The sequence below is a fragment of the Lagenorhynchus albirostris genome, chromosome 19, assembly GCF_949774975.1.
Source record: "Lagenorhynchus albirostris chromosome 19, mLagAlb1.1, whole genome shotgun sequence".
Lineage (NCBI taxonomy): Eukaryota > Metazoa > Chordata > Mammalia > Artiodactyla > Delphinidae > Lagenorhynchus > Lagenorhynchus albirostris.
In genome coordinates, this window is record NC_083113.1 from 11,117,742 (window position 1) to 11,144,619 (window position 26,878).

The window sequence follows — 26,878 nt, forward strand, 5'->3', positions numbered from 1 at the left end:
TATACCTCACCGCACGACAACCCTAGGAGGAAGGTACGGTTATGACTATCCCCACTTCAGGGAAGGGGAAAGTAAGGCCCAGAGAAGTTAGGTCATTTGCTTAAGGGCACTCAGAAGAGCTCGGGTCTGAACCCCAAGAGCCTGGCTCCAGAGGCCAGACTATTGTTTATTAACTGAGTGAGGAAATGAGCCACCAGAGCCCCTACCCGACTCCCAGCGCCCCCGCCCGCCAGGCCCGCACACAGGTCAGACATGCAGATAGAGAGGCAGAGCCAGTGAAAGCAGAGGGGGGAGGGGACTTACTGATCTTGGATCCCTGGGGCAGAGAGGCGCCCGAAACACAGCGGTTAGAGTTCTGCCGTTTAGAGGGATCGAGGGTAACCCTGCAGCGTGAGGAGGGAGGCGAAGGGTGACGGAGGAAGAGGAGGAGACGTGGGGATACAGAGGCAGAGTAGAGCAGAAGACAGGTTAGGCCCCGTCAGCCCCCCTACCCCGCTCCCCAGACCCCACATCCCGTGGGGCTCACCTTCGGGTCAGTTTGGAGGTCAGCTTGGTGAAGAGGTTGGTGGTGGGGCGGGGCCGCCCAGTGGGCAGGGGTGCGGCCTCATGGGCCAGTGTGGGAGAGGCGGGGGGCCCATTCTGCACGCCCCCACCTGCCCCGCCCCCTGCCCGCCTGTCCCGGACCTGGCCACCGTGGAACGTGCTGCGGACGGTGGAGCCGCGTGCCAGGCGGCTCCGCTCCCCTGATGGGGGAGCCAGGCTGTGACTGGAGGGGGAGGCGGGGGGCACCCGTGGGGTCCCCGAGCTGTGGGCAGAGAGGTACAAGTCAGGGTGGGGCCTTGAGCAGGCCAAGTCCCCAGCCCCCTGCTTCTCCACTCGTCATTCCTGAGATCAGAAACCTCTAGCAACCTGGAGCTCAGAGACAGGGCTGCTGCGTACATTGTGCAGGCTGTGCGCTGTGCAACCCTAGTATTGTCTTACCACCTCGTCTCAACTCCTAAGTCATCCCTCCTTCAAACTATCCTTTCTTTAAACTCTGCCCCCTCCCCTCTGTCCCCTATCCCAATTCTCCTCTCTCCAAACTCGGCAATTGAATAGATTCAGATACATGTTTGGATGAATCCCTTGCCATTTGCCATCCAAACCTCAGGAACCAAACCAACTGTGCAAACACTTTGCTATTATTCAATCGCGGGAAAGGAATAGATGTGAACCTCAAGGGGACCTACATTCATTATGAAAACGTTTCAACAGGTGAAAAGAAAGAGGAAGGCACCCTCTCCCTAACTCTCTCAAGATGCTGTGTGGGCAGAGGTGGCTCCACTATCCCAGGGCCCTCCTCTAGGCCCGCTGAGGCTCCCAGTCCTGACAGCAGGAGCCAGACCTCCAGTTTCTATCCTAGGGAGCCGGGACGAGCCTGGATCTCAAAGAGGGAGCCCTGATTGGCAGATACCACTACCTCTCTCCCAGAATCCATACACCTTGTTTTACTCTTAGTGACCAAACCCCTTAGAGTATGAACATTGCACATGGCTGCCCAGCCAGATACTACATTTCCCAGCCTCCCTTGCAGCTCGGGGTGGTCATGTGACCATGCTCTGGCCAACAGAATATAAACAGAAGTGCTTTGTACCATTTCTGGGTCATGCCTCTAAAAAGAAAGCAGTTTGCACTCCACTTTCTTTCCACCCTACTTGCTGGTTGCGAAACAGTGGTAACTGGTGCAGTGGCCTCAGGTCCAGAGCTGCAGCCTCGTGTTGAGATTGGTCCTGAATCCTTGGAGGACACCGCCTCCTACCTCTGGATGGTTGCATCACAGAGGACTAAACCTCCGTCTCATCCACTGCACTCTGGGGTCTTTTCATTCCTGAATCTATAATCTAACTATACACTATCTCTCGGCCAGAACCGGGAGGCCATATGTTATAGTGATTCCAAGTACAGATTCTGGAGTCCGTCTGGAATCTTTGCTCCTTGACTTACCAGCTGTGTGGCCTTGGACAAGTTACTTAAGCTATCTATGCCTCATTTCCTCAGCTGTAAAATGGAGACACCAGGATCGACCTCATAGAATTGTTAGGGGCATTCAACTAGCTAATGTACAGAGGCCTGGCACATGGTTACTGCTTGAAACATGTTGGCTGTTCTTATTTTTATTTAACAACCACAAAGAAGCTCGTACTCATCAAATGCCTTCTGTGTCTCAGACCCTGTGCCAGGTACAAGGACACACCTGATCTCCACTGGATCCCTCTAATAGGGTCTGGAGGCAGAGAACATCAGCCCCAACTTACACAGGAGGAAATGGAGGCTCAGACACCTGCCGAAGAGCTAAGAGGCAAGATTCAAACTCAGAGCTGAGGAGCCACAGAATCACTGCCCTCAACCACTCCATTACCTTGCCCCCCCAAAGAGTAACACCTGCATCTGTTTATCAGGTGCTTCCCAGAGGGCACCTCGGCGTCATGCCTGCCAGTCCTGGTGGGCGGCAGTGTCATTATCCTGAAGCCTGCCCCACTCCCAGACTTGAACTCTGATGTGAACCAATTCATTCCCTTTTTATGCTCCAGCCAGTCTGTGCTGGTTTCCCTCACATGCCAGCTGAAAGAGACCGAACAGACTCAGGCAAAGAAGTTTGAAACCCAGCCAACCAGAGGATGTTGAAGCTGTGACAATCTGGGGCTTCTCTCCAGCTCTAAAAATGGATCATTCAAAAAAAAAAAAAGAATCAACTCAGGTTCCCAAGGCTCGTAGGCAGAGAATGGGGCAGACTGCTTTCCTGGTGCTGATGACTAATTAATTAAGGGTGGAGGATTTTCAGGGGAGTCTGGGAGAGGGAGGACGTGGGTAGATTCTGCCAAGGGAAGGGCAGACACAGACTCCCCAGTCCCCATGGCACCCCTCCCCGCATCTATCATCTGAGGTCAAGGGGGCCCTGCTCACCTACACCCCACTGCCCCCTCCCTGTTGCTGCCCTCCCTCCATACCTGTTTTCTTTGCCATTTGGCAACAGGGATGGGCGCTCAGCCCCCGGGCGTTCTGTGCAAACGTAGGTGTTTCTGCGGGTCATCATGCTGGGGGGGAGGTTGTTCTGCAGGAGACAAGGCCGGGAGGAGAGTGAGGGAGCAAAGGGACACCCCTTAATCCCCCTTTACCCTCTATGGCCTCCCTCATTAGGAACGAGGCAGGGAGGACTTCCCTGGCAGTCCAGTGGTTAAGACTCCGTGCTCCCAATGCAGGGGGCCGGGTTCGATCCCTGGTCGGGGAACTAAGATTGCGCATGCTGCAAGGCGCAGCCCAAAAATAATAATAATAAAGAAATAAATAAAAATAAAAGGAATGAGGCAGGGGCCTGTGTGTGAACTGAAAGTGAGTAGGTGGTTTATTGTACTTTGGCTAAAGACATGAAGGGTTAGTGGGCCATCCCAGCCATGGAGGCTGAGAGTCATAGAAGGCCTTGGAGCTGGGAGGAGAGAAGGTCAGGGAAGGTTCCCAGGGGGCAGCCTCGCCCCCCTCTCCTCTCCCAGCTCTCCCCCACCTCTAGCCACGTTAAACTTTGAAAAACATACTTATTCATGCCGTGCTGTCTCTCCTCATAAAGGCCTTTGCACGTGCTGTCTTATCTGCTTGGTTATTCCTCCTGTCTTTCCCTCTGACTCACTCTTAGGTATCTTTCAGGTGTCAGTTCATCATATATCCGTGCCCTGGCCCCAGGCTGAGTCAGCTGCACTCCCTGCTACAGCCTTGATCACTCTGATTGACCACATCTGTGGTCCCCAGCCCCTACTGCACCGAGCTCTCCGAGGACAGGAATGGCATATCAGGATTCTGTTGCCTCACAAAATGTGTTGGAAAGCGATCCCTCTTTCTCCCCTCTGGAAGTCTGCCTAAGTTGGGTATTATTCCTTCTTTCAGTGTGTGGAAGACTTCCACCAGCTTAAAGCCATCTGGGTCTGGAGTTTTCTTTATGGGAAGATGTTGAGACTGTTCAGGTTTTCTATTTCTTCTCGTGTCAGTTTTGGTTAACTGTGTTTTTAAAGACATTTGTCCGTTTTGTCTAAGTTGTCAAATTTATTGGCATAGAGTAGTTCCTAATGCCATCTTACTACCTTTTTATGTTAGAACAAAGTTCCCTTTTTCACTTCTGATAGTGGTAATTTTGTGTTTGCTGTATTTTTTCTTTTAGTTTTTTTAATTGAAGTATAGTTGGTTTACAATGTCACGTACTGTCTTTTTTATTAATTAGTCTTGCTAGGGGTCCATTGATTTTATTAATCGTTTCAAAGAATCAGACTTTGGCTTGTTGATTTTCTCTAGGGTACATCTGTTTTCTCCTTTATTGATTTCTTTTCTTCTCTTTATTATTTTCTTCCTTCTACTGCTTTTCTGGGTGCGCAGGGTCGGGGGGTAATTTGCTGTTCCTCTTCTACTTTCTTAAAGTGTGGGTTTATTTCAACAATTACAACAGTTCTCATTCACTGAGTGCTTACTGAGCCAGACACTGTGTGAAGACTGTACAAGATCCTCCCAACAACCCACGTTTTTGATGAGCTCATTTTCACAGGGTGGAGCAGTGAAGCTCAGAGAGGGGAAGTTACTTGCTCAAGGTCACACAGCTCATCAATGTAATTCAAACTCTGGTCTATGTAGCTTCAGCGTCCTGACCACCTTCCTGTAACTTGTCTCCATCCTTGTCTCTGATGAGGAGGATATTTTGGTTCCCTTAGCTTGTATTATGTTATACTAAGGAGCTGTAGAAGCAACAAAGCTGAACGCTACATTCCCCAGAAACTCCTCTGCAGCCCAGGTTCTGGATATGAATGGGTTCTGCCAATCTTTGCACTCATGATCTGCAAGGTGGAAAAGGGGTGGCAGCCACTTTCTTGCCCCCTTTGACTTGGGCTCACACAGGCAAATCCGTGAGATGAGGGTCTTTGCTTCAGCAGGGCACCAGTGCCGGTTCTCCAGACTTCTGGGCAGCAGAGGCTCTTCTTCTGGAGAATGAAGTTTCTGAGTCTTGCATTGCAGCCATGACTGTATGTTCTTGAATTCAACAGAGCTAGAGGTGGCCTCAGAGGCGGCAGCTCCCTTGGTGGGTCAATTCTGCTGTGGCAATATGTCATTCTTGTAGGTCTTGTCTATTGCCTGCCCCTCCAGCCCTTCCTACAATTGTGTAAGCACCACACCTAATTCCCCGTATTAATTCCTTCCCGTCGAAAGCACAGAGTACTTCTTTCTGACACTGAATCCTAATTTATACACTAGAATCAAGTACAAGCTTAGGCAGAGAGAGCACTCAATAAATGTCTGTTGAGTGAACCACTGAATGGATAAAACAAAGAGTCCCACGTGGTGGTCTGGGGAACAGGATGGGAAACGGCAGAGTCTGAAAAATGTGACCCAGGTGGCATCGATAGGCTGGGCCACAGATGGTGGCACCCCTGGTCCCATCCCCCAGCCCCTCCACTCACAGGGGTGCTCGTACTGTCCTTCCGCCGCTCTGGGATCTCTGCCTTGTTGGGGTTGTGGGCGCTGCTGACCATGGGGCTGGAGGGGGGCAGCCCTCGGCTCCCGCTCCCCGCGGCACTGCAGCTCGCCTTCCGGCCTGGCAGGCGCTCCTCCTTCAGCTCCGCCTCCCCTGTGCTGGTTGGGCTGCGCTTGGGGTGCAGGGGTGCAGGGGATGGGCCACCTGGTAGAGGGAGGGGACAGTTTAGGGTTGGCGTCACCTGGAAAAGCCAAAACATACTCCAGATGATCCTTAGAACCTTAGAATTCCTCACACAGGCTACAACCTTTGCATGGGCCATTCTGATAATACCTAAGTGACAACATATATACTGACCCAGAAGCTCCACATAAATGACATGACACACATACAGGTCATTCACTGCATCCTTCTTTTTTTTTTTTTCAGGCCAAAAGATTGGGAACAGGCTAAATGCCCCTTAATATGGGGATAACTAAGTAAGTCAAGATATTGTCACACAATGGAATACTATGCAACTATAAAAAATGTTCCAATACAGAAAGATCTTCAAGATAGATTGTGAGGTAGAAAAGGCAAGGCAAGGTATGAGGTCTACAGTGGGCTATCATGTGTATAAAAAGGGGGAAAAGGGCTTCCCTGGTGGCGCAGTGGTTGAGAGTTCGCCTGCCGATGCAGGGGACGTGGGTTCGTGCCCTGGTCTGGGAAGATCCCACATGCCGCGGAGCGGCTGGGCCCGTGAGCCATGGCCGCTGAGCCTGCACATCCGGAGCCTGTGCTCCGCAATGGGAGAGGCCTGCGTACCGCAAAAAAAAAAAAAAAAAAAAAAAAAAAGGAGGAGAAGTGTTTAACTATATCTATTTATCTATACTTGTTTATAAATGAATGTTGCCCAAAGGCTATCATTTCTATTAAAAGGGGGAAATATATCTTTATAGTATATTAATATATTAATATTGTATTTATCCATCTTTATGCATTTAAAATTTTTTCTCTTTCTCCTTCTTTTCACATCTTTCTCTTTATATATTTATATACGAATGAAACTTCTCTGAAAGAATTGATATAAAACCGGTAACGGTGGCTGCCTCCAAGGAAGACTGGGGGCTGCGAGATACGTGTAGGACAAAGACTTTTTTACCATCTACCCTTCCTGCGCTATCAAGTTTTGAAGGATGTGAGTGTAACAGTTTCAAAAACAAACCAAAACAAATTTTGTCCTTTAGAACATCTTGGGAATTTACAGTTGTAGAACCCGGGGGTTAAACTTGTTCTAGAACTTCAGAGAGTCAGAACTTCTGCATGTTAAATCCTCAGGGAACTTAATGCGCAAAAGTCCCAGAACCATAACAAGCTCTACAACGATGGACACAGGACACTCATAAACCATCTTTTATCCTGAGAACCCCAGAACCCAGAAGGTCTCCATGTGGGTTATTTTTAAAGGTTACCATGTTCTAACCGTAGGATGTTGGAGGCACAAGCTTCTTAGGGACTCTCTGGGCCAATCTCGCTATTTTATAGGTGGGGAAAAGGAGATCCAGGGGAGGGGAACGGCTTGACCATCCAGAACAAAGCAGGTTCTGCTCAGGACTGATGCTAAGCTTCCCTGACTCCCCTCTCCCTGTACTAGTGCCCGTCCCAGAGTAAAGAATTTCACCCCTAGAGAGAAGTAGGGCTGCAAAAATAACGGAAAGTTGGAAATCACCTTGGCAGTTCCTGAACTGTTAAACGTAGAGTTACCATATGACTCAGCAATTCCACTCCTAGGTACTTGCCCAAGAGAAATGAAAACATACATCTACACAAAAACTTGTACATGAATGTACACAGCAATGCTAGTCACAGTAACCAGAGGTGGAAACAACCCAAATGACCCTCAGTTGATGAATGGATAAACAAAATATGGTATATCCATGCAATGGAACATCATTCGGCCATAAAAAGAAATGAAGCACTGATACTGCTACGATACAGATGAACCTTGAAAACATGATGCTAAGTGAAAGAATCCAGTCACAAAAGGTCACATACTGTATGATTCCATTTTATATGAAATGTCCAGACTAGGAAAATCTACAGAGATAGTAAATAGACTAGTAGTTGTCAGGGGCTGGAGGCTGGGCTGGATGGGAGATTTGAAATAGATGAATAAGGGTTATGGAGTTTCTTTATGGGGTACTGACAATGTTCTAAAGTTGACTGTGGTGAAGGATACACAAATCTGTGACTATACTAACGCCACTGAACTGCACACTTCCAATGTATGTGAACTATATCTCAATAAAGCTGTTGAAAAATAGTGGGGATGATTAACATTTGATGAGGGTATAGGCAAGAGACCTCTTGGAAGTTCCCACGTCTCATCTGTGGTGGTAGTGGTGGTGGGTCTATTGTCTGCAGGGGATGAGATATATGTTAGTTGCAGAATGTGGGATACAATCAGGTGTCTGCCCACTCCCTTCCCACTAGTACGTAAGGAGGAGAGGCCAGAGGGCAGGCTCTCAGCAGCCATTTTGTACAATGTGTCATCCTGTGTCCTAGTCAGGTGGATTGATCCCAACTGGACCCTGATATCAAGTGGACCAGAGAGATTCCAGCTATTATTTGAGCTGGCCTCTAAAACCGAGTTGTAAGGAGTTAAGAGACTGGGAAAAAGATAAGGCAGGATATGTAAGAAAGAAAGGAAAAAACAGACGCGCAGAGAAGCAGCAAGACACAGAGTGTCTGCTCTGGGTCTGGCTGCTTTTCCAGTTTCTAACCCCTTACTGAGCCTGCCTGCCTCCAAATTTCACGCAGTGTCCCTGCCCCTTTATAAGGCACTCCTCCCTTCGCTGCAGTTGGCGCGAGCAGGTTTCTGCCGCTTGCCAGCCAGAGAGCCCTGACGTAACGCAGGTCCGAGGCCCTGGGACCAGGGAGGGCGCGTGGGGGTGTGGGGCCGTCACTCACAGAAGTCGCTGTGCCTGCGCTGGCGGTGGTAGGTGGACGAGGAGCTCCGCTGCCCTTTGCTGTGGCTGGTGCCTTTACTGGAGCTTGTTCCATTGGTGGTGTCGCTGGGCGCCCGCACCCGTGCCAGGGCCAGCCCCGGGGTGCCCCGGTCCCCACCCTCCTGCAGAAAGATGACAGATGAGGAACCTCAGCCCCTGTCCCCTCTGCCCCAGAAGTCCCCCCACCCCGGGCATCGCGCATCCCAAATGTCCCTGACGCCTTCTGACCTCAGTCTTCCTGCCCAGCAGGAGGTAGGTGGCGGTCACTTCGTTGTACTTCTGGCTGGTCAAGGCCTCTTTGATTTCTTCCCGCGTGTAGCCCATACCCACCATCACCTCTGGGAGAGGGGGATGGAGAGGAGGTTCAGTCTCCCCAGATCCTTCCCTTCCACTCGTTTCTGCATCACAGAATGCCTGCGCTTTGGCTTGTCCAGTATCCATTCCTCCTTCTGCCAGCAGCACCCCGATTTTCCTTGGAAGAACATTTCTTCCCAGCTCAGATCACCTGGCTGACTCCTGCCTGCTCCAAGCCCCAAGGGCAGGCATATAACTCAGGTCTGGACCATCAGAGTGTCCCATCCCCAAGGCCATACTGATTGGTTCAGGTTGGGCAGATGACCGAGGTATGGCCAATCAGAATGCTCCATACCCAGAGCCACAGTGATTGGTTAGGGTGGACATATGACCCAGTTCTGGCCAATAAAAGTGTCCCATCCCCAAGGTCAAATTGACTGGTTCAGGGGTAGTCAACGGGCACCACCCTAGGGCTTCTATTGGAACATTAGGAAAGTGGCTTCTCTTCCGGATGGGGTGTCCAGGCCACTAGGATATGCTGCTGTCAGCTTGCTCCTGGCGGGGAGAGCTGCCTGGGAAAGAAGCCACCACTGAGAAGATCCCTAACAACTGTCTCTGAGCACCTGGATCCAGCTGTGCCTGAAGGCTGATATACCCTGGCCTTTTCAGTTATGTGAATGAATAACACCACTATTAGGTTAAAACACATGAAATTGCTGGTATTAACAATTTTTGAGCTATTACAATGGCAATTTCACATGGTTCAACCTATTACTATTATCTGGTTTAAGCCAGAATGGCTTGGGTTTTCTGTTACTTGCAACCAGGAAGTCCTGATTAATACAGTCAGATCTGATGGTGGCCTTGGTTTCCTCAGCTGTAGAATGAAGGTTACTGGATGGTTCCTAAGGGGCTCTTCCAGGGCTAATGCTTTTGGGGTCAAATGTTCGAGGGCTCCAGGCTGAAGGGATTGGGACCAAATGGGTGGAGGGTGAGGCACGTGCCAAGGTGGGAGTTTTTCTCAAACATGCAGATTACTGATGGCTTTGACCAAACTCTTCTGGAAGTGACTGTGATTTCCTGTGTCTTAATAGTCAAAGCTAACACAAAAGCACTTATTACGTGCCCGATGTAAGTGCTTTATATAAATTCATTCATTGAATATTCATAACAAACTTATGAGATAGGCCCTCTGATTATCCCGTTTTATAGATGAAAAAACAGAAGCACAGAGAGGGGAAGCCACTGGCCCTGGGTCACCCAGCTAGAAAGTAGCGGTGCAGGGACTGGAGCCCAGACTTCTCTGCTCTCCCCAATTGCCTTGCAAACTTCTGTGATGCACTAACCAAAGGGGTAGGTGCTGGGAAGCTCCTACCCCTGGCTCTGGGGCCTATGGCTCTGCTCTCCCTGACCCTCACCGATTCGCTTGGTGTCCCCGAAGTCCTCCTCAGGCTCTGTGTATGGCTTCAACTCCTCACCCTCATAGCCGATGTTGATCCATTTGTCTTTCATGATTTGCTACAGGAATCGGGAGCAGGACAGGGAAGGGGAAAGAGAGATGTCAGAAGGAACTGGGAAAAATATAGCTTCCCACCTCCCACGCAGGCCCCCGAATGGGGTTCCTGCCCTGCCCCGCCCCCACCTCCAAGGCCTAGCACCCCAGAATCAAGAGCTTCCTGAGAGCTAGCACCTCCTCGCCCTATCCCTCACCCACCCAGCTGAAGCCTCCTGAAGCCACCCTTCCTCCTCCGCATCATCTGGGTCCCTGGCACCCTGTGATCATTCTAGGAGCTCATTAGCTAATTACTGGCATGTCGGGGAGTGGGCGAGGCTGTTTGGGGGGCGGTGTCAGGACGGGCCTGGGAGCCTTTTCCTGGGCTGCCTGTTTCCCCTCACATTCCAGCAGCGGGTCGGGCACGGGAGAGGGAGGAATAGTGTCAGTCAAGGAGGCTTCAGTGGGAGGGGTGTGGGGCTGGAGGCTTAGCTTACCTCGAGAGTACAGCGTTTCGCTGGGTTCAGCACCAAAAATCTCCGCAGGATGCTCTCACAGTCTGTTGACATGTAGAAAGGGACCCGGTACTTCCCTCTGAGGACTCGCTCTCGCAGCTCCTGGGGGGATGGGGTTACTGGGGGAGGGGTCCGCCCCGCCTCCCCACCCGTTTTCAACACACACACACACACACACACACACACACACACACACACACACACACACACACACACACACACACACACACACACACACACACACACACACACACACACACACCTTTCTCCCAATCCCCCAACAAAAGTGATAGGAGCTCCAAGTCCCAGCCCTGATGCAGTGGGAAAAACCCCACCACTTTTGCCGACCTCAGTTCCAATCTGTAAAACGGGAACGTTGTCATAGATGCAGCAGTTTTCAAAAAAGTTTTTTTAAAAAGTGATATAACTTTTCACTCTGAGTTAATCTTACAGAGAGGGTGAGTTCTATAAGCCAGATAAGAGGGGAGGTGGGTCGGTGAGTCAGCCTCTGGGGCCTTAGTTTCCGTATCTGTAAACAGGGATCACAGCACTCACTCCCCAGGCCGGGGTAGGAGTGAGCCTGTAGGAGTAAATGCCTAGCACGAGTCATGTCCAGAGCAAGTACCTTTTTTTTTTTTTTTTTTGACCGTACCTCATGGATTGTGGTGTTCCAGCACCAGGGATCGAACCTGGACCCTCGGCAGTGAAAGCGCGGAGTCCTAACCACTGGACCGCCAGGGATTCCGCAAGTGTTTTTTTAAAATTAAGTTTTGGCTGCATTGGGCCTTCGTTGCTGCGGGCGGGCTTTCTCTGGTTGCGGCGAGTGGGGGCTACTCTTCGTTGCAGTGCATGGGCTTCTCATTGCGGTGGCCTCTGTTGCAGAGCACGGGCTCTAGGCGTGCGGGCCTCAGCAGTTGTGGCACGTGGGCTCAGCAGTTGTGGCTCACAGGCTCTAGAGCGCAGGCTCAGTAGTTGTGGCACACGGGCTTAGTTGCTCTGTGGCATGTGGGATCCTCCCGGACCAGGGCACGAACCCGCGTCCCCTGCATTGGCAGGCGGAGTCCCAACCACTGCGCCACCAGGGAAGTACCCGCAAGTGCTTTTTTAATACTAGGTTTACAAAAGGGGAGGAGAGAGGGGCATCCTGCCCCCCATCCCCCATGGCTTTCCAAAAAGCTATGAGGCCCTGGCAGTTTCAAAGAATGAGCACTGATTTATATGCTGACTTTTTTTTTTTAAGGGCCTTTTAGGAGGGCCCTGCCAAGGTTATGAGAGAAAACATAAGTCCCACGCTCCATGGCATGGCAGTAGGGAGAGCCCCTTCCATCCTGAATAAAGAACGGAGGTAGACAGAAAATGGACGGTAGGGTGAATGGGGCAAGGGGTCTCTTGGGGTGGAGCCCTCTGCCGGGGCCTGGGCTGGGAGCTCCCTCCGGGGGCCTTCTCCTAAAGAGCTGGATGTGGCCTGTGCCTGGGGAGCCTGCAGATCATCACGGCCTGAAGGGTCGTGAATATTTCATAGTAATGAGAATCGCTTTCAGAGCACTCACCCGGCGCTGGGCAGCGTTCTCAGCGCTTTACACATATGACATCTGTGTTCACAAGGATGCTGTGAAGCAGGGTTAGGACGCCCCGTTTTCCAGACAAGGAAACTGAGGCCCAGAGAGGTTAAGTCACTTGCTCTGGGACTGTGCAGCCAGGAAGTGGCAGGGCCAGGGTTCAAGGCCAGGCAGTCAAGGCCCGGAGCCTGTGCTGCTGTGTAACCACCACTCCACGCCGCCTCTGTCACGTGATGGTGAGAAGTAGCCATCAGGCCACGGACACCACCACCAGGGCAGCTCCCGAGCGTGACACCCTGGGCAGATGCCAGGTCCCTGTGAAGGGCTTCACACACCCAGTCTGGCTGTAACTGTCCCCATCTTACAGGTGGGGAAACGGAGGTTCAGAAAGGGACTTGTTCAATGTCACTCAGCAAGGAAATGACAGAGCAGGGATCTGCCCCCAGCTGCATGTCTCCTTCACCCAGCAAGGCTTGGGGTGCCTGGTGGGGAAACTGGGACAACAGGAGGTGGCAAGGGCCTGGGGCAGGTGAGAGGCAGGTCTGGCCCCTTGGAAAGTTCTCTTGGCTTCATGCGTGGGGCTCAGAAAGATTATTCTGTGATCTCAGCAAGTCCTCGAGTTGCTGCTGTGAGGTTCGTACACTAGGGTCCTCACTGAACCGAGGTGGAGACGGCCTCGGCGGAGTTGGCTGCTTCGCCGATGCCACTGTGACGAAGGGGTCCTCGTCCTCATCACTCAGGGTTCTGCTGGCCTGTCCTCGGCAATGACCTCCCTGATCCCCTGACGGCTCCTCACGGCCACATCAAGCAGCCTGAGCACTCCCGCTGAGGAATTCCCCCCCGAAATGCACCACCTGGATCCAAGCGTGAGGACACACTGTGCAGCCCGGACTGAGGGAGGTTCTTTCTGCAAGATGACTGGCCTGAACTCATCACTGCCGTGCCATGGAACACAAAGAACGGTGGAGGGACTGTTCCAGATGAAAGGAGACTAGAGACAGGACAACAGGACGCCATGAGGGCGCCTGAGCGGATGTTGGAGCAGAAGACACGGTGGCCAAGGATATTCTCGGGATGACTGATGCAACCCGAGCATGGGCCGTGGGTTAGAGGCCGGGAACACAACAGCGCTGGATTTCCCGAGCGTGATCGTGGATGGGGAAAGGCCGCGTCTCATGAGATCCCTATTGTATGCAGCCTTTAGGGATGAAGGCGCATTGTGTCTGCAACTGATTCCCATGTGTTCCATCAGTAACGGTGATGACAGCGGTACCACGAGCATATATAGACGCTCACGTGGCACACGTGGCCGCAGGCAACCGGAGCATCTCCTGAAAGGTACACACCTGTCCCCGGTTCTAGGCTGACAACTTCTCTGTTGACCGGCAATGTTTCAGAATAAAAAGTTCAAAGGGAAAAAAAAAATCCGCCCCAACACTACAACTCAGCCCACGCTTCCCACCCCTTCCACAGAACGGGCCAGCATCTAGCGTGCTATATATTTTGCTTATTATTTTATTTTCTGCCTGGCTCTGCTGCAAGAATGTCGGTCCACGAGAGCAGCGTTTTTTGTTTGTTTGTTTAAGTGCACCATTCAATGGCTTTCAGTATATTCACCGAGTTGTTGCAACCATCACCAGAATCCGTTTTAGAACATGGTCATCGACCCCCAGAAGAAACTCTGTAGCCCAACCCCCCTCCTCCCTAGTCTTAGGCAACCACCGATCTGCCTTCTGTCTCTACGGGTTTGCCTATTCCGGACATTTCATAGAAGGGGAACCCACAGCGGGTGGTCTTTTGTGACCAGCTTTTCCCACTTAGCGTGTTTTCAAGGATCGCCTGGGGAGCAGCATGTATGAAGGCAGGGGTTTCTGTCTCTTTTGTTCACCCTGTGTCAGCAAAACTTAAAACAGAGCCTGACCCGTGGACGGTAAGCGATAACTATGTACTGAGTGAATGAGTGAGTGAGCGGGATTTGAACCCAAGGCTGCTGGCGGCCAAGCCCACACCCTGAACCCCGACACAGCCTGGTCCACTTGGGCTGGCCGTGAGGCTGTGGGGACCTGGGTCCTACCTGACCCCCATCATGCCCTGTGACCTCGGCCCCACCCCTCCAGCCCTCTGCAGAAGAGGTGTTTAGGGGCCCGACCGTGAGGGCCAGAGAGACCCTCCCCGGGGGAGTCACAGCCCCCGTGCCAGCCCCGCCCAGCACCTTGAGGTTGTGCCCGTCGAAGGGCAGGGAGCCGCTGACGAGGGTGTACAGGATGACGCCGAGGCTCCAGATGTCCACCTCCGGCCCGTCGTACTTCTTGCCCTGGAACAGCTCCGGGGCGGCGTACGGGGGGCTCCCGCAGAACGTGTCCAGCTTCGAGCCCAGCGTGAACTCATTGCTGAAGCCGAAGTCGGCGATCTTGATGTTGGCCTCGGCGTCCAGCAAGAGGTTCTCGGCCTGCGAGGCAAGGACAGGGCAGACGGTGGATGTGTGCGGCGCCAGAGCCAGCTGACCTGGTCTGACTGTGGCCCTGTCCCTGATTCTCTGTGTGACCTTGGGCAGTGACTTTACCTCTCTGGGCCTAGTTTCCTCATCCATAAGATGGGGATAAACATAGTCCCCACCTCACAGGGACGTTTGAGAATTAAGTGAATTATTCCGTGAAAAGTCCTCGAACGATTATTTCATGCCGAGTAAGTGCTATGTAACGTTAGCTGTATTATCCCGTGTGGTCTGCAGAGCTGGAAGTCCTCAGGCAACCTCCTGTCCTTCGCAGAGCCTCAGTTCACCCAGCAGAAAAAAAATGAGGACGGATCGCTCAAGACTTGCAAAAATGAAAACAATCATTTTATATAATATTTATTGTGCGCCTACTGTGCGCCGGGCTTTTAGATTATCATTTTTAAGAGTGGCTACATACAGTGGGGTTAAAGTACAGATTCTGGAAGAATCCTAGCTTCAAATCCCAACTCCACCACTCACTCACTGTGTGACTTTGGGTGGATTACCGGCTCTCTCTGTGCCTCAGTTTCCGATGTGTAAACCGAAGGGTCATCGTAGCACCTGCCTCACGGGCGGATGCAGGGTTAACTGGAAAGTGCTTACCACGTGGGACAGAGTCAGCACTCAGGAAATACTTTGTACCGTTATAAGGTTTTGTCTATTTTTGGCGGCACGTGTTTGTTATTTGCCACTTCATGGGGGAGGGAACTGAGGCTCAGGGAGGCCGCCTCAGGCCCACAGCATGAAAGTGGCAGAGCTGGAATCCGAAAGAGGCCTGCCATCTCCACAGCCCGAGCGTGGAAGGAGCCTCCGGCATCCCGCCTCTTCCAGCTTGTTGTTGACTACAGACTGATGCATGAAGCCACCCTTCAGACTGCTGACCATGCCTCGCCCCTCCCAACCACTGCCCTTCCCTAGCCCAGCATCTCTGGCTTCCTCCCGGTCTCCCTACTTCCTGGTGTATTTCAGTACCACCCTTCCCCACCTCTGGCCCAGCGAAGGGCTAGAACCCACACAGACACACACTTCAGAGGGATCTTCCCCAAACCTCAATCTACCGGCATCTCTGTCTTGCTCAGTGGTGACACTCCCCCTCGTGGCATTTGAGGCTCCGCAGTTCAGCCCCAACCTCACTTCTGGGCTGGTCCCCGTGGTTGGTCCCCCTGAAGACTGTATCCCCAAATCCCCTTTCAGCCACTTCCAGGACCTTCCACCAGGGAGCGTGCCTCCTCCAGGTTGTTCACCATGGATCCCCCCCCCCCATCCCGCCCCCACCGCCGCTGCAGGACAAACTCCCAAGCCTCCAAGGTGCCTCCTCAGGGGGCTGTGTGGGGACATCAGGGCAGTACAGAGAGAGGGACTGCTTCAAAACGTCTACAGCAATTTGACAGTGGAATTATATGATTTTTGAATCTATTAATAATCATCTTAAAAATCGGGCTTGTATTTTGCACGTCTTTCTTTTCTTTTCATTTTTATTATACTTTACCAAAGTACCTGTCCACAGTGGACTGGGCATTGCAAATACTCAAACAAACCTGGTCCTTTGCTACAGAAACCTTGAGAAGCACTTCCTTAAGTACTTAGACCAGGGCCTGGGACACAGCAGATGCTCAAGAAATCACGGTGAAGACAACAGACAGCTTGATTCGCACCAGACAAACGTTTCCCTCGCTGGTCTAGGACGGGAAGTCCTGAGACAGGAGGTTCTCTCTGGGGGGGGCTGTGGAGCAGGGGCCCTGGGACAAGGAGCTGCCCCTGCTCAGCTCGGCCGGGCAGTGGGGGTAGGGCAGGGGGAGGCCCTGCTAAGTCCCTTCCCCGAGGGGCACTAGCCCTCCCAAAGGTCCTTCTCAAGTTCGAAGATGCCTGTGATTCTAAGACCCTGGAGGCTGTGTGACTCTGGGGCTCTAAGATCTCAATTCTTGAAGTTTCCTGAATATTCTGCAGTCTCCCGGAGGCTCGGGGAGTGACTAAGTCTTTATTGCATTCCAGTGACCTTGTCCGGGAGGCATGTAACAGTCTGAGGCTGTTCCGGGGACACTTTGTTTCTTTTCCCTTTGTTCACTCCTCCTGTCCCCATCCCCCACCTGCTCCCCCATCAGCTGGCCTTGTTTTTGCCACAAAAGCTTGGGAAAAAGTCAAGGGGCTCTGGATGCTGAGGGAGGAGCACGAAGACAAAAGGAAGGAGAACATGGTGGAGGGTACAGGGCACCCCAGGGGATGGGGGGGCAGTGCTGGGGACAAGCAGGGGTCTGTGGGCTGAGCTGGGAGGCTCACCTTCAGGTCCCTGTGTACAATGTTTTTCTGGTGACAGTAGTGCACAGCCGATACAATCTGGAGGGGAGGGGAGAGGAGAGGAGGGGAGGTCAGTTACTTATGGCTCCCAAACCCCTTGGCCTCCCTCAGAGACCCCAGGAACCCGCCCCTCAACTGAGCTCTGGACGCCGGGCCTCCCCAAGCACAGGCTGTGATGCTGGTGCCCCTCCCCACCCCCCAATTCGGCCACAGCAGGAAGTGATGTGGGACCTGCACAGACACACACCTCCACCCGGACACCCGGACATCCTGGTACCCAGACACCGGGACACCCTCCCAGCAAGGACATCAGCACCAAGACAACAGGACGGGCCCCTCCTGACGTTCACGTCAAGAAACACGCATGAGAACATCGCACAGCTACAGAGAGACACGTGGCCCAACATACCAGGGCTTAAGCCCCGCGCACCCAGTACAGCTGCGTCCAGCAGATGGACAGTCCCGGACCAACACCCTCGCTCAGATCTCCTCACCCACCAAACCCTCACACCTGAACACCCTCTTACCCATCTGGGCACCCTCACTGCCACACACCTGACACCACACGCCCTCTTACCCACACTTAAGCTACCCACGCTTGGGCCCCCTCACCACACACCCCAGCTGCCACATGCACTTCTACCCACACAGCTACACACCTGTACACCTGGGCACCGCCGCTCCCGCACTCACACCTCAGCACCCCGGCGCCTGTGTGCCCTCCTAGGCACGCGCTTGCATACGGGGCACACCTTCATACCCGCACGCCTGACACTGGCGCACCTTGCCCACCCACCTGGGCACCTGCATCCCTCCACCCAGGCATCCTCACACCTGGGCATCTGCACGCCCACAGCCACCCAGCTCTCCACCTTCACCCCCACCCTGCCTTAAGCCACGCCCCCAGGTCCTTGGACAGCCCAGACCCACACCCAGCAATCAGACCCTCGTCCCCAGGGACCGGGGCTCCCCGCCCAGCCCCAGCCGCAGCTGTGACCCCAACCTGTCGGAACTTGGCTCGAGCTTCCTTCTCCTTCATGCGGCCGTGTGACACGAGGTAGTCAAACACTTCTCCTGCAGGGCAGAGGCCGAGCGGGGTCAGGGCGGGGCATGGGGGGCGCAGAGAGCAGGGCGGGGAGGGGAGGAGCCTCACCAGCACTTGCATATTCCATCACCAGGTACAGCGTCTTCTCTGTCTCGATCACCTCGAAGAGCTTCACTGCAATGGCCGGGGGATGGGGGCGGGGAGTTACAAGAGAAGAGACCCCTCACCCTCCATCAGCACTTCGTAACTGCGCATGTGCTGAGCATAACACCCCTTACTCAAGAACATTCGATGGCTCCCTACTGATGGCAAGATTTTCCAAACTCCCTGGCCCCACGTTACCACCTTCTCCACTTCCTCACAAGAATGTCAGCTCTGTGAGGCCAGGGGTTTCTACCTGTTTTCTTTACCGCTGTGCCCCAGAGCCTGGCACATAAGCAGCCCACTCAGTAAGTATCCACTGAGTATATATAAACAAATGGATGAATAAAGGCTACGGCCACATTCAGGCCAGGCTAAAGCCTGTTTCTTTTGTAAAGACCCCACTTTCTCCACTCTGCCTAATCACAATGACAGTGACAACGGATGCTGCTGACGACAATAATCAGACCAGCTCCCACAGCTCAGCTCCGAACTAAGTGCTTTGCATGCATGACCTTACCCAATCCTCACAATGACCTTGACGTAAGCCCTCTTATCACCCCTTCCCCCGCTCCAGAGGAGGAAACTGAGGCTCAGAGAGGTTGAGTGACTCACCCAAGGTCACACAGCCAGGGAGCAGGGATACTGCTACGAAAAAACAGGTCTTTCTAATTACTATAACGGCCAGTTCTCTCCTCCCCCAGCTCTCTTTTCCCAAGTGCCCTGGTTGGTATCCACCGAGCCCACTCCCTTCCCCTCCTCACCGATGTTGGGGTGGTTTAGGCCCTTCATGATACGGACTTCTCGGAACAGCTGGAAGAAAGGAAGAAAGAGAAAGATGAGGGTGGGCCGTTTCGAGGACCCTCTTCCCAACCTTGCCCCTGCCCTGCTCCCTCTCCCTGGGCCTCACCTTCTGCAGGCTGCTGGGGTTCAGCTGGGTTTTATCGATGATCTTGATGGCGACCTAGAGACGGAAGAAAGGGGGGAAAGGTCTAGGTACCACAGGCCCTCGAGCTGGGAAAGGTTCCCCCAACCCAGATCACCCTAGGATAGCCTTCCTTTGTCCCTTTTCAGAGACAGCTCTCAACTTGGGCCATTCTTAGTGGAGGTGGGCTCTGAGCCTCATGACCTTTGCACATGCTGTTCTTACCATGTCCAGTGCTACCCTGACTTCTGCAGGGAAGTATATCCCCTATACCAGCATGGGGCCTGGGTGGGGCGGCCCCAAGGGCCTGTGTGAGTGAGTGTGAGGGTGACTGAGACCTTGAGGGGGCCCCTCTGGGAGGGCATCTCAGACCATTCACCCATCAGCGTCTTTGTTTTGAAGGCACAAACTGTGGAACAAGAAATAATAACCAGACCTCACATCTACTGAGCAGTCCCATGGGCCAGGCCCTGGTCTATGCGCTATACAAATGAGAGCTCTCTTAATTCTCACAACCACCCTATGAGATGATCCTCATACAAATGGGGAAACCGAGACACAGAGCTGTTCAGCCACTTGGCCAAGGTTACTTGGCTGGTAAGTTTGTGGGCTGGGACTTGAACTTATGCAGCCTGACAGTCAACCTCTTAAACACTTAACATCTATAGAAAGCTTTGAAAGAGCTCTGAGGTAGTCATCATGGGGGAAAAATCAGAACGTTACTGAACCCTCTTTGTACTTATCCTGAAGTTTAGTTAAGTTTTTATTTTGAATTTCACACTGGGGTACAGCACTTCAAGAGCCGTAATCCAGCTTAGGTCTTTAGTTTTCCCAAAGGGTTTTGGGGTCACCCCCCCAATCACCCCAGATCCACTGGATTACAGAACTCTTCCCTCAGGAGGCTCTGTTCCTTTAGAAAACCCTGGAATCACGTTCAAGACCACATGAGAGGAACAATGTGCTCTTTGTGGGGGAAGAGGGTCCCTCAGCTTTCTTCGTACTTTCACAAATGAGTTTTTAATCTTGTCGAGCACTTTTTTTGCTAGTATTGAGATGATCATATCGTTTCTGCCCTTGAACCTGTGAATGTAGCGAAGTACATGAATAAATTGTCAATTTGAAAAGAACTGTGCATTCCTCGGATAAACCCAGCTTTGTCACCACACAGCTTTCTTTAGTTGATCTGTCAGATTCTTTTTGCTAATATTTTGTTTAAGATTTTTGTACCTATATTCACATGTAAGACGGGCCCACAATTTTATGCCTTATCTGGTTTTGTTGTCACCAAAGAGCACATAAAATCTGTCTGGCAGTGGAACCTCTTTCTTTAGTCTCTGGAGATATTAGCATAAAAATGAAATGTTTGGTACAATTTGCCCATAAAACCATTGGGGCCTGGTAACTTTTGTATGTATGGCACAGACAGCGTGAGGGCAGGATGAATTGCTCCAGTTACTTTCTCTAAAATTGAAAGAGGTGCAGAGGGGTCATAAACCCACCCACCGTCCTTTTTTTCCCATTAAGTGTGAGTTAGATGCGTCCTCTCCCTTTCTGCAATAATGTTGCCATACTCAGTACATATACCCATCCTGGAAGGCAAAGTGGGGAGAGTGAGACTGTGTAGACATGAATAAACCTCTTGTGTTCTCAATCCAGACCCCTGGAAGGTTTGGTGGGACCAAAGGCCACCATTAAAACAGGGAGGTGGCCTAGGTTTAGATACAAAACCATATGACTTCTTAGAAACACTACACATGGCTGGCCTGTGATCTGAGACAGCCCAACAATTTCAGGGATGCCTGAAATTGGCTCCCTTCTCCTACTTGAGTTGTTCTGGGAAAATGTGAGATGTTCTATTGTGAGAGTGAGAGATTTACATGTAGTCACAAAGCAAAGTGAGGGCCAAGCCCAACCTCTCCCTACCTCCCACCAAGGGCCAGGGCTGCAGGATTCTGCCCCGAGCCCCGCCCTCTCCCCTCACTCACCTCCCGGCCGGTAAGGATGTGCCGGGCCAGCTTGACTTTGGCAAAGTTGCCCTTCCCAATGGTCCTCAGCAGGCGGTAGTTGCCTACATGGGGCTGCTCTTCGGGACAGGAGGCGATGGAGTTCCGGCAGCGGGCACCCAGGGAGCGGCTGGACCAGGACGGTCCCTTGTCCGAGGAGCGGCCAATGCCCAGGGTGCCATGCTGGGCGGGGGAGACGGAGCATGAGAGGTGGGCAGCGCCCATCCAATCCACCTGTGTGCTGGGGCGGTTAACTCCAGCCATGGCCACTGGTCCCTCGTGGCGCTTTTCAAACCCACGCCAGAGAGAAGTCTTTGGGTCCCCCATATTTCTCTGTGAAAAGACACCTCCAAGAACAAAGATGCTGGGGCTCCCCCAACTCTGCAGCACCTGGGACCCCAGGTATCAGGTCTCTTCTTCACCCCTCCCTGAAATCAGTCTATCCACTCCCCCAACTTCCTTTTCTAATTACTAGAACCTCCATCAGCTCCAAGATACTGTATTCTAACGCTGCAGCCCTCAACCCCAATCAACGCCAACTCAGTCTGGACTCAACCCTCTAGCCCAACCCTCACTGCTCCCAACATTCCATTTTATCCATCACTGTCCCCATCCGGCCCCCAATTCTATGGCAAGCCCATATTTCAACACCTGACTTCCAGTTAACTGCCTGCAATGCTTTCTTTTGATCCTTATTGCCCCAAATTCTACTCCAAACACTGTAACCAACCGTCTTTCATTTCGCCCTGACACTGTAGCCCCGCATTGTTAAGCTTCCTTCTGTGGGAAACTTTGTTGCTTCCTCGCTGGGGTGGGCGTGGGGCGGCACCGCCCTGCTGCTCCATTGCCGCCCTCACCCGCTGACTCCCACGCTACATACACCACGATCTGTCCCCGACGTAGCGTTCCTGCCATCCCGTCCCTCCTGGGCCTCTCTCCCCCGCAGGTCACCTGCCTGCTCCTGGCTCTCCTGTCCTGATTGTGAGCCCCAGGGACTGTGCCTCCCTTTTAGCGCTGGGGCCCAAGGTGTGTGTGACAGAGGCCCTGGCCAAGACGGCGCTGCTCAGACCCTGGGCTGTCCCTGCGCCCTTCCCAAGGCTGGGGGTGGGACACAGGAAGACACAGGGAGCTGAGGAAGACAGAAGGCCAGGTAGGCAACGAAGAGGAGGACCCGGGCTGCTCCTTGCAGGGATCTGCCGGGCCACTTAACCGTGATGAGGCTCACCATTTAATGAGCACTGGCCATTAAGGCACCATCATTCCCATTTTACAGGTAGGGAAACTGAGGCTCAGAGATGGGACCTGAACCCAGACAGTTTACCCCAGAGTTGACGTCTTCACCGCTGCCGTGCCACGCCGTCTCACACTCCTGTCATTTTTATTAAGTAGGCTTTACCATTGGCCAAATCCTGGGCATTGAAGCACTCATCTGCATTTAATTCCTACAGTAGCCCAATGAGGGCTGCACCTGTATCCCCACACTCCAGAGGTGAAACTGAGGCTTGCAGCGAGACGGTGCCTTGTCAAGGTCACACAGTTCATTCCTAAGAAGCAGAAAGGTAGCGCTCCCCGCAAGGGTCAGCCAGCCAGCCGCCGCTGCTGGGGCCCTAACCACATGGCTGCTGCCACCACGCCTTCACCTGACTTCCACGGCGGGTGCAGTTATGACCCGCACGCTCCATATGGGGACCCTAAGGCCGAGGGCAGGGTTAAGTACCTTGCCCAAGGTCGCAGAACAGGAGGAGCAGAGTGCCTAGGATTCGAACCCAGGTCTGCTGACTCCTGAGTCCCCAGCTCTTTCCCACATGCCCCACCGGGCTGCTCACACCCCCAGGCCTCCTTCCCGGGGAGGGCAGGAAGGGAGCTGGAGATCCCAGCAGATAAGACCTCTGATTCTCACCCAGATAAGGGCTTGGAGAAGAATCCCCAGCAGGTGGTACGAGGGGAGCCAGCTGGGGCTGGGCTGGCACCCCACTGAAGGCAGCGCGGCTGAGGGACCCCTGCAAGGGGCAGCTGGGGCAGTGGGTGACAAGGCCCTCAGGGGCCGGGGGCGGGAGCTAAAATTGGCCGGCACCACCAGCTGGCCTGGCTCCCTCCCGCCGGCTGGTGCCCCAACACCGGGTCTGTTGCTAGGGAACCTCCAGAGAGGCTGGGCGGTGGGGGGCCTGGAACCTGGGGTGGGGGAGCATGACCCCACATGGCTGTCATCATGGTAACCAGGTGGCAGAGGAGGGGGCTATAACCTCAGATTACAGACGGAGAGAGGTGACCCTCTGCCAGGACTGACAAGCAGGTCTTACAGACTGGAGCTGGGAGGAGAGGGGAGAATTAGCCTTCCTGAAGTCCCCATGATGCACAAATCTGAACAATAAAAGGAGGAGGAAGTGCTCGTACAAGCCCTGTTTTACGGATGAGGAAACTGAGGCTCAGAGAGGTGAGGTAACCTGCCTGAGGTCACACAGCTAGGGACAGACAGAAACTAGATTTGAACTTACACTTCTCTGAAAAATCAAAGTCATAACAACAACAATAATAATAATAGCAGCTACAATAGGCCTGGCCCTGTACGTCTCGCTCACATAATCTTTTTGGCTCCTTATAACATCCCTAACAGAGAGGTGCTACCATCAACCCCATTTAGAGGTGAAGAAACTGAGGCTCCGAGCAGGGAGTGGGTCTGGAAGCTCCCATAACCACCAATGACAGCCCTGGGTTGAGGATCATATCCACACTCACGACAGCAGCGGACATGTGTGGAGTGCATCCTACGGGTCAGGCTTTGCCCCCATCATCTCGACTAACCCTCTGAGGGACTCAAGCCATCACCCCATTTTGCGGGGCAGGAGGCAGGCTCAGAAGGCGAGAGCCAGTTGCCTGAGGTCACAGTGCAAAGTGGCTGGCAGAAGCAGCACAGGAACCCAGGCCTGTGGGCTCCTTGTCACTTTCTGGAGTGACTGGGCTGGGGTGGGGGAGAGGTGGGTTTCTCATCGAAGACTCCAAATCAGAGTCTGGCCTGCAGCACGACGGGTCGTGACGGCAGTGGTGGTGGTGATGGGGGATCTCTAGGAGGCAGGGTCCTACAGGATGAAGGGACAGAGACAAATCTCTGGTGGGGATCTGGGGTGAGAGTGGCTGAGGACTGGCAGGGACCTGGCAGAAGGCCTGGAAAGGGACGAAGACTCCAGCTGGGGAGGAGTCTGGCATTGGTTGGTGGGAGGGTCTTTTGAAGCAGTGAGAGTAACCAGAAATCAGGGAAATCGGGGGGGGGGGGGGGGCGTCTCTCTGGGATTGTTCCTGGCTGTGGTGTAGGAACAGGGGGGTCTGGGAATAGTGGGAAGGGTCCAAGCCATGGGACAATGGAAGTCAGGAGACAAGGATACCTGAGCCAGGGGCCTGGGTCTTGAGGAAACTCCTAGAAGTCTAAGAAAGGGGTTTCTAGGAGCACTCGGAACCAGAGAGAAGTCCAGGGGCCTGAAATCCTGAGGAAGGGGCTTCCCGGGCAAGGGGCAGATCCAAGGAGTAAAGGCTGAGCCTTGTGGGGGTCAAGAGGCCGAGGAACTTGGGGAGAAAGCTCCCAGCGGACAGACCCCACGAGAAGAGGGCTTAGAGCCAGGGCAAGACCAGAGGCTTCAAATCCAGGAGTTTTCTGGAAGAAGGATCTGGGGCCAGGCCTTGTGAGCTGAGGAAGGACTCTGAAGCTGAGGAGGGGGTTGCCCTGGGAGGCCAGACCCCTGGCAAGGAAAGGGGAGGCCCTGGGGCAGCGGAAGGGATGGGGGCCTGGAGATCTAAGGGATGAGGTAGTATCCTGTGAGGAGGGGCCTGGCCTAGGAGTGGGGTCAAGGGGTTGGGGGCTTGGGGAGGGGGCTTGCCTGAAGTGGAGAAGTTGATACAGGGAGGATGAGGCCTGGAGTCAGACTGGTTCAGGGCCTAGAAATCCGAGACTGAGCTGGGGGCCTGGAAGTTGGAGGCCAAGGCTTCCTGGGAGAGGAAGAGACCAGAGAGGGTCTGGAGGGATCTGGGGAGACTGGAGATGCTGGGAATCCAGGGACAGGGCTGCTTGGAAGATGGGGACCAGGCCTGGAAGTGGAGAGACCTTGAACAAGGTAGAAAAGACCCTCGGCCCAGGAAAGGTGGAACCGGCTTCCTGTGAGGGGGTGCCCACAGGAGCCGGGAGGATCCCGGAGGGCCGGAAAGCTGGGAATGAGAGGACGGGGGATCCTGGGGAGCCCGGCACTCAGATCCAGACGGGGAAGGCCAGAGGCAGAGGCAGGACTGGGCCAGGCCTTCCTGGGAGAGGGCCGGGCTGGGCCTTAGGGTCAAGAGCCCGGCAAATCCGGGAGGGGGCCAGTTGTCGGATGCGGGAGGCCTGGAGGGGAAGGGGCTTAAGAACCCGCTGGAGAAGGGAGGGGCTCCTGCAAGGCAGGGGAGGGGGCTTCCTGGAGGGAAGAGACCCGAGCGGAAGCGGTCTGCAAAGGGACGAGACAGGGGTCCCGCGAGAGGGGCGCCCCCAGGGGTCGGGCTGGGCTGAGGAGTGGGGGAGGGTCGAGAGGCCTGTAAGTCCGGGCGGGGGTCGGTGGGTGGCGAGCCAGGCCGGGCCGGGGAAATGAGGGTAGGGGCTCGCGCGGCGAGGGACACAGCAGGGCGAGGGGTCCGGCGGCCGGACCCAGCCGGGGCTCCCCAAGGGGCCGGGCCCCACTCACCGTGTCCGAGTTCCGATCGTTGCCCGGGGCCAGAGCCGTCCGCGAAGACATTTTCTCCGGGTCTCGGGGGACTGAGCGGCCGGGTCGGTGGGGGGGGCGGGGGTCCCGGGGTCCCCTCTCTTCCCCTCCCCCCCCGCCGGCCTGGGGACGCGAACTCAAAAGCTGGGCGCCGTGGACACCCGGGTTCGCGCCGTGGGAGAGGGGGCAGGGCGGGGCAGGGAAGGGGATGCCGAGGGTCCTAGTGGCCCCGCACAGCGGGGGCCCGGGGCGCCATGGGGGCGGCGGGCAGGCGGGCGGGCGGGGGCCGGGGAGGGGGCGCGGAGCCGGCCCGGGCGGCGGCGGAGGGAGGCGGTGGAGGGGCCGGGGAGGAAGGGACGTCAGGGGGAGGGGCGGGCAGGGCGGGGCCGTCAAGACCCCGCCCCCTGCTGCCGGCACTTAAAGGCGCAGGCCGGAGCCGGCCGGGGGCTCTGAGGGCAGAGGCAGGTCTGGGCGCGTTGAGGGGGAGCGTGTTCTCACCAGGAGTAGAGACTCACCGGAAGAGAAGAGAGAGAAACGCCAAGGCACAGCGCCAGCGACGCAGAGAAAGATACTGAGAGACGCAGAGATAGAGAAGCTCAAAAAGAGAGAGACAAAGAGACACAGAGATAGACAGAGGTGGGGAGAAACAGAGACACAAAGAGGTGAAAAGACAGCCAAAGGACGGAGAGACCAAAAGACAGAGAAAGGCAGAAAGAGGGAGAAACGTAGAAAGAGAGACACATACAAAGAGACAGAGTGAGAGAAACAGAGACACAGAGAGCGACAGGGACTGACAGACCCACGCACGGAGACAGAGGGAGAGACAGAGATGCAGAGACCCGTGAAGAGAATGGAGACAGGACTGACAGAGAAGCCCTCAGAGGCAAGAACCACGCAGGCAGCGCTGTCCACATTCTCCCTCCCA

The 26,878-nt window shown here is 54.1% G+C and overlaps 1 protein-coding gene across 5 annotated transcripts in view; it reads right to left on the reverse strand.

The window, feature by feature from the left end:
* Window positions 1–26,205, reverse strand: part of MARK4 (microtubule affinity regulating kinase 4) — a 33,108-nt gene extending 6,903 nt beyond the window's left edge. The window contains exons 1-17 of one of the 5 annotated variants that reach the window (XR_009537277.1): window positions 25,936–26,205; window positions 21,218–21,418; window positions 19,218–19,271; window positions 19,072–19,120; window positions 18,275–18,340; window positions 18,125–18,195; window positions 17,104–17,160; window positions 14,545–14,781; window positions 10,756–10,875; window positions 10,185–10,284; window positions 8,701–8,810; window positions 8,435–8,594; window positions 5,472–5,689; window positions 2,988–3,091; window positions 2,595–2,695; window positions 527–805; window positions 304–383 (exon numbers count right to left, since the gene is read on the reverse strand). Coding sequence is in view for 2 of the 5 variants with exons in the window: in XM_060132183.1 (XP_059988166.1) it covers window positions 304–383; window positions 527–805; window positions 2,988–3,091; window positions 5,472–5,689; window positions 8,435–8,594; window positions 8,701–8,810; window positions 10,185–10,284; window positions 10,756–10,875; window positions 14,545–14,781; window positions 17,104–17,160; window positions 18,125–18,195; window positions 18,275–18,340; window positions 19,072–19,120; window positions 19,218–19,271; window positions 21,218–21,418; window positions 25,936–25,986 (1,957 nt within the window). In the remaining 3 variants the exon portion in view is untranslated. The remainder of the gene's footprint in view (window positions 1–303; window positions 384–526; window positions 806–2,594; window positions 2,696–2,987; window positions 3,092–5,471; window positions 5,690–8,434; window positions 8,595–8,700; window positions 8,811–10,184; window positions 10,285–10,755; window positions 10,876–14,544; window positions 14,782–17,103; window positions 17,161–18,124; window positions 18,196–18,274; window positions 18,341–19,071; window positions 19,121–19,217; window positions 19,272–21,217; window positions 21,419–25,935) is intronic. The other 4 variants (XR_009537278.1, XR_009537276.1, XM_060132183.1 and 1 more) reach the window with 4 other exon arrangements.
* Between the last annotated feature and the right edge of the window lie 673 nt (window positions 26,206–26,878).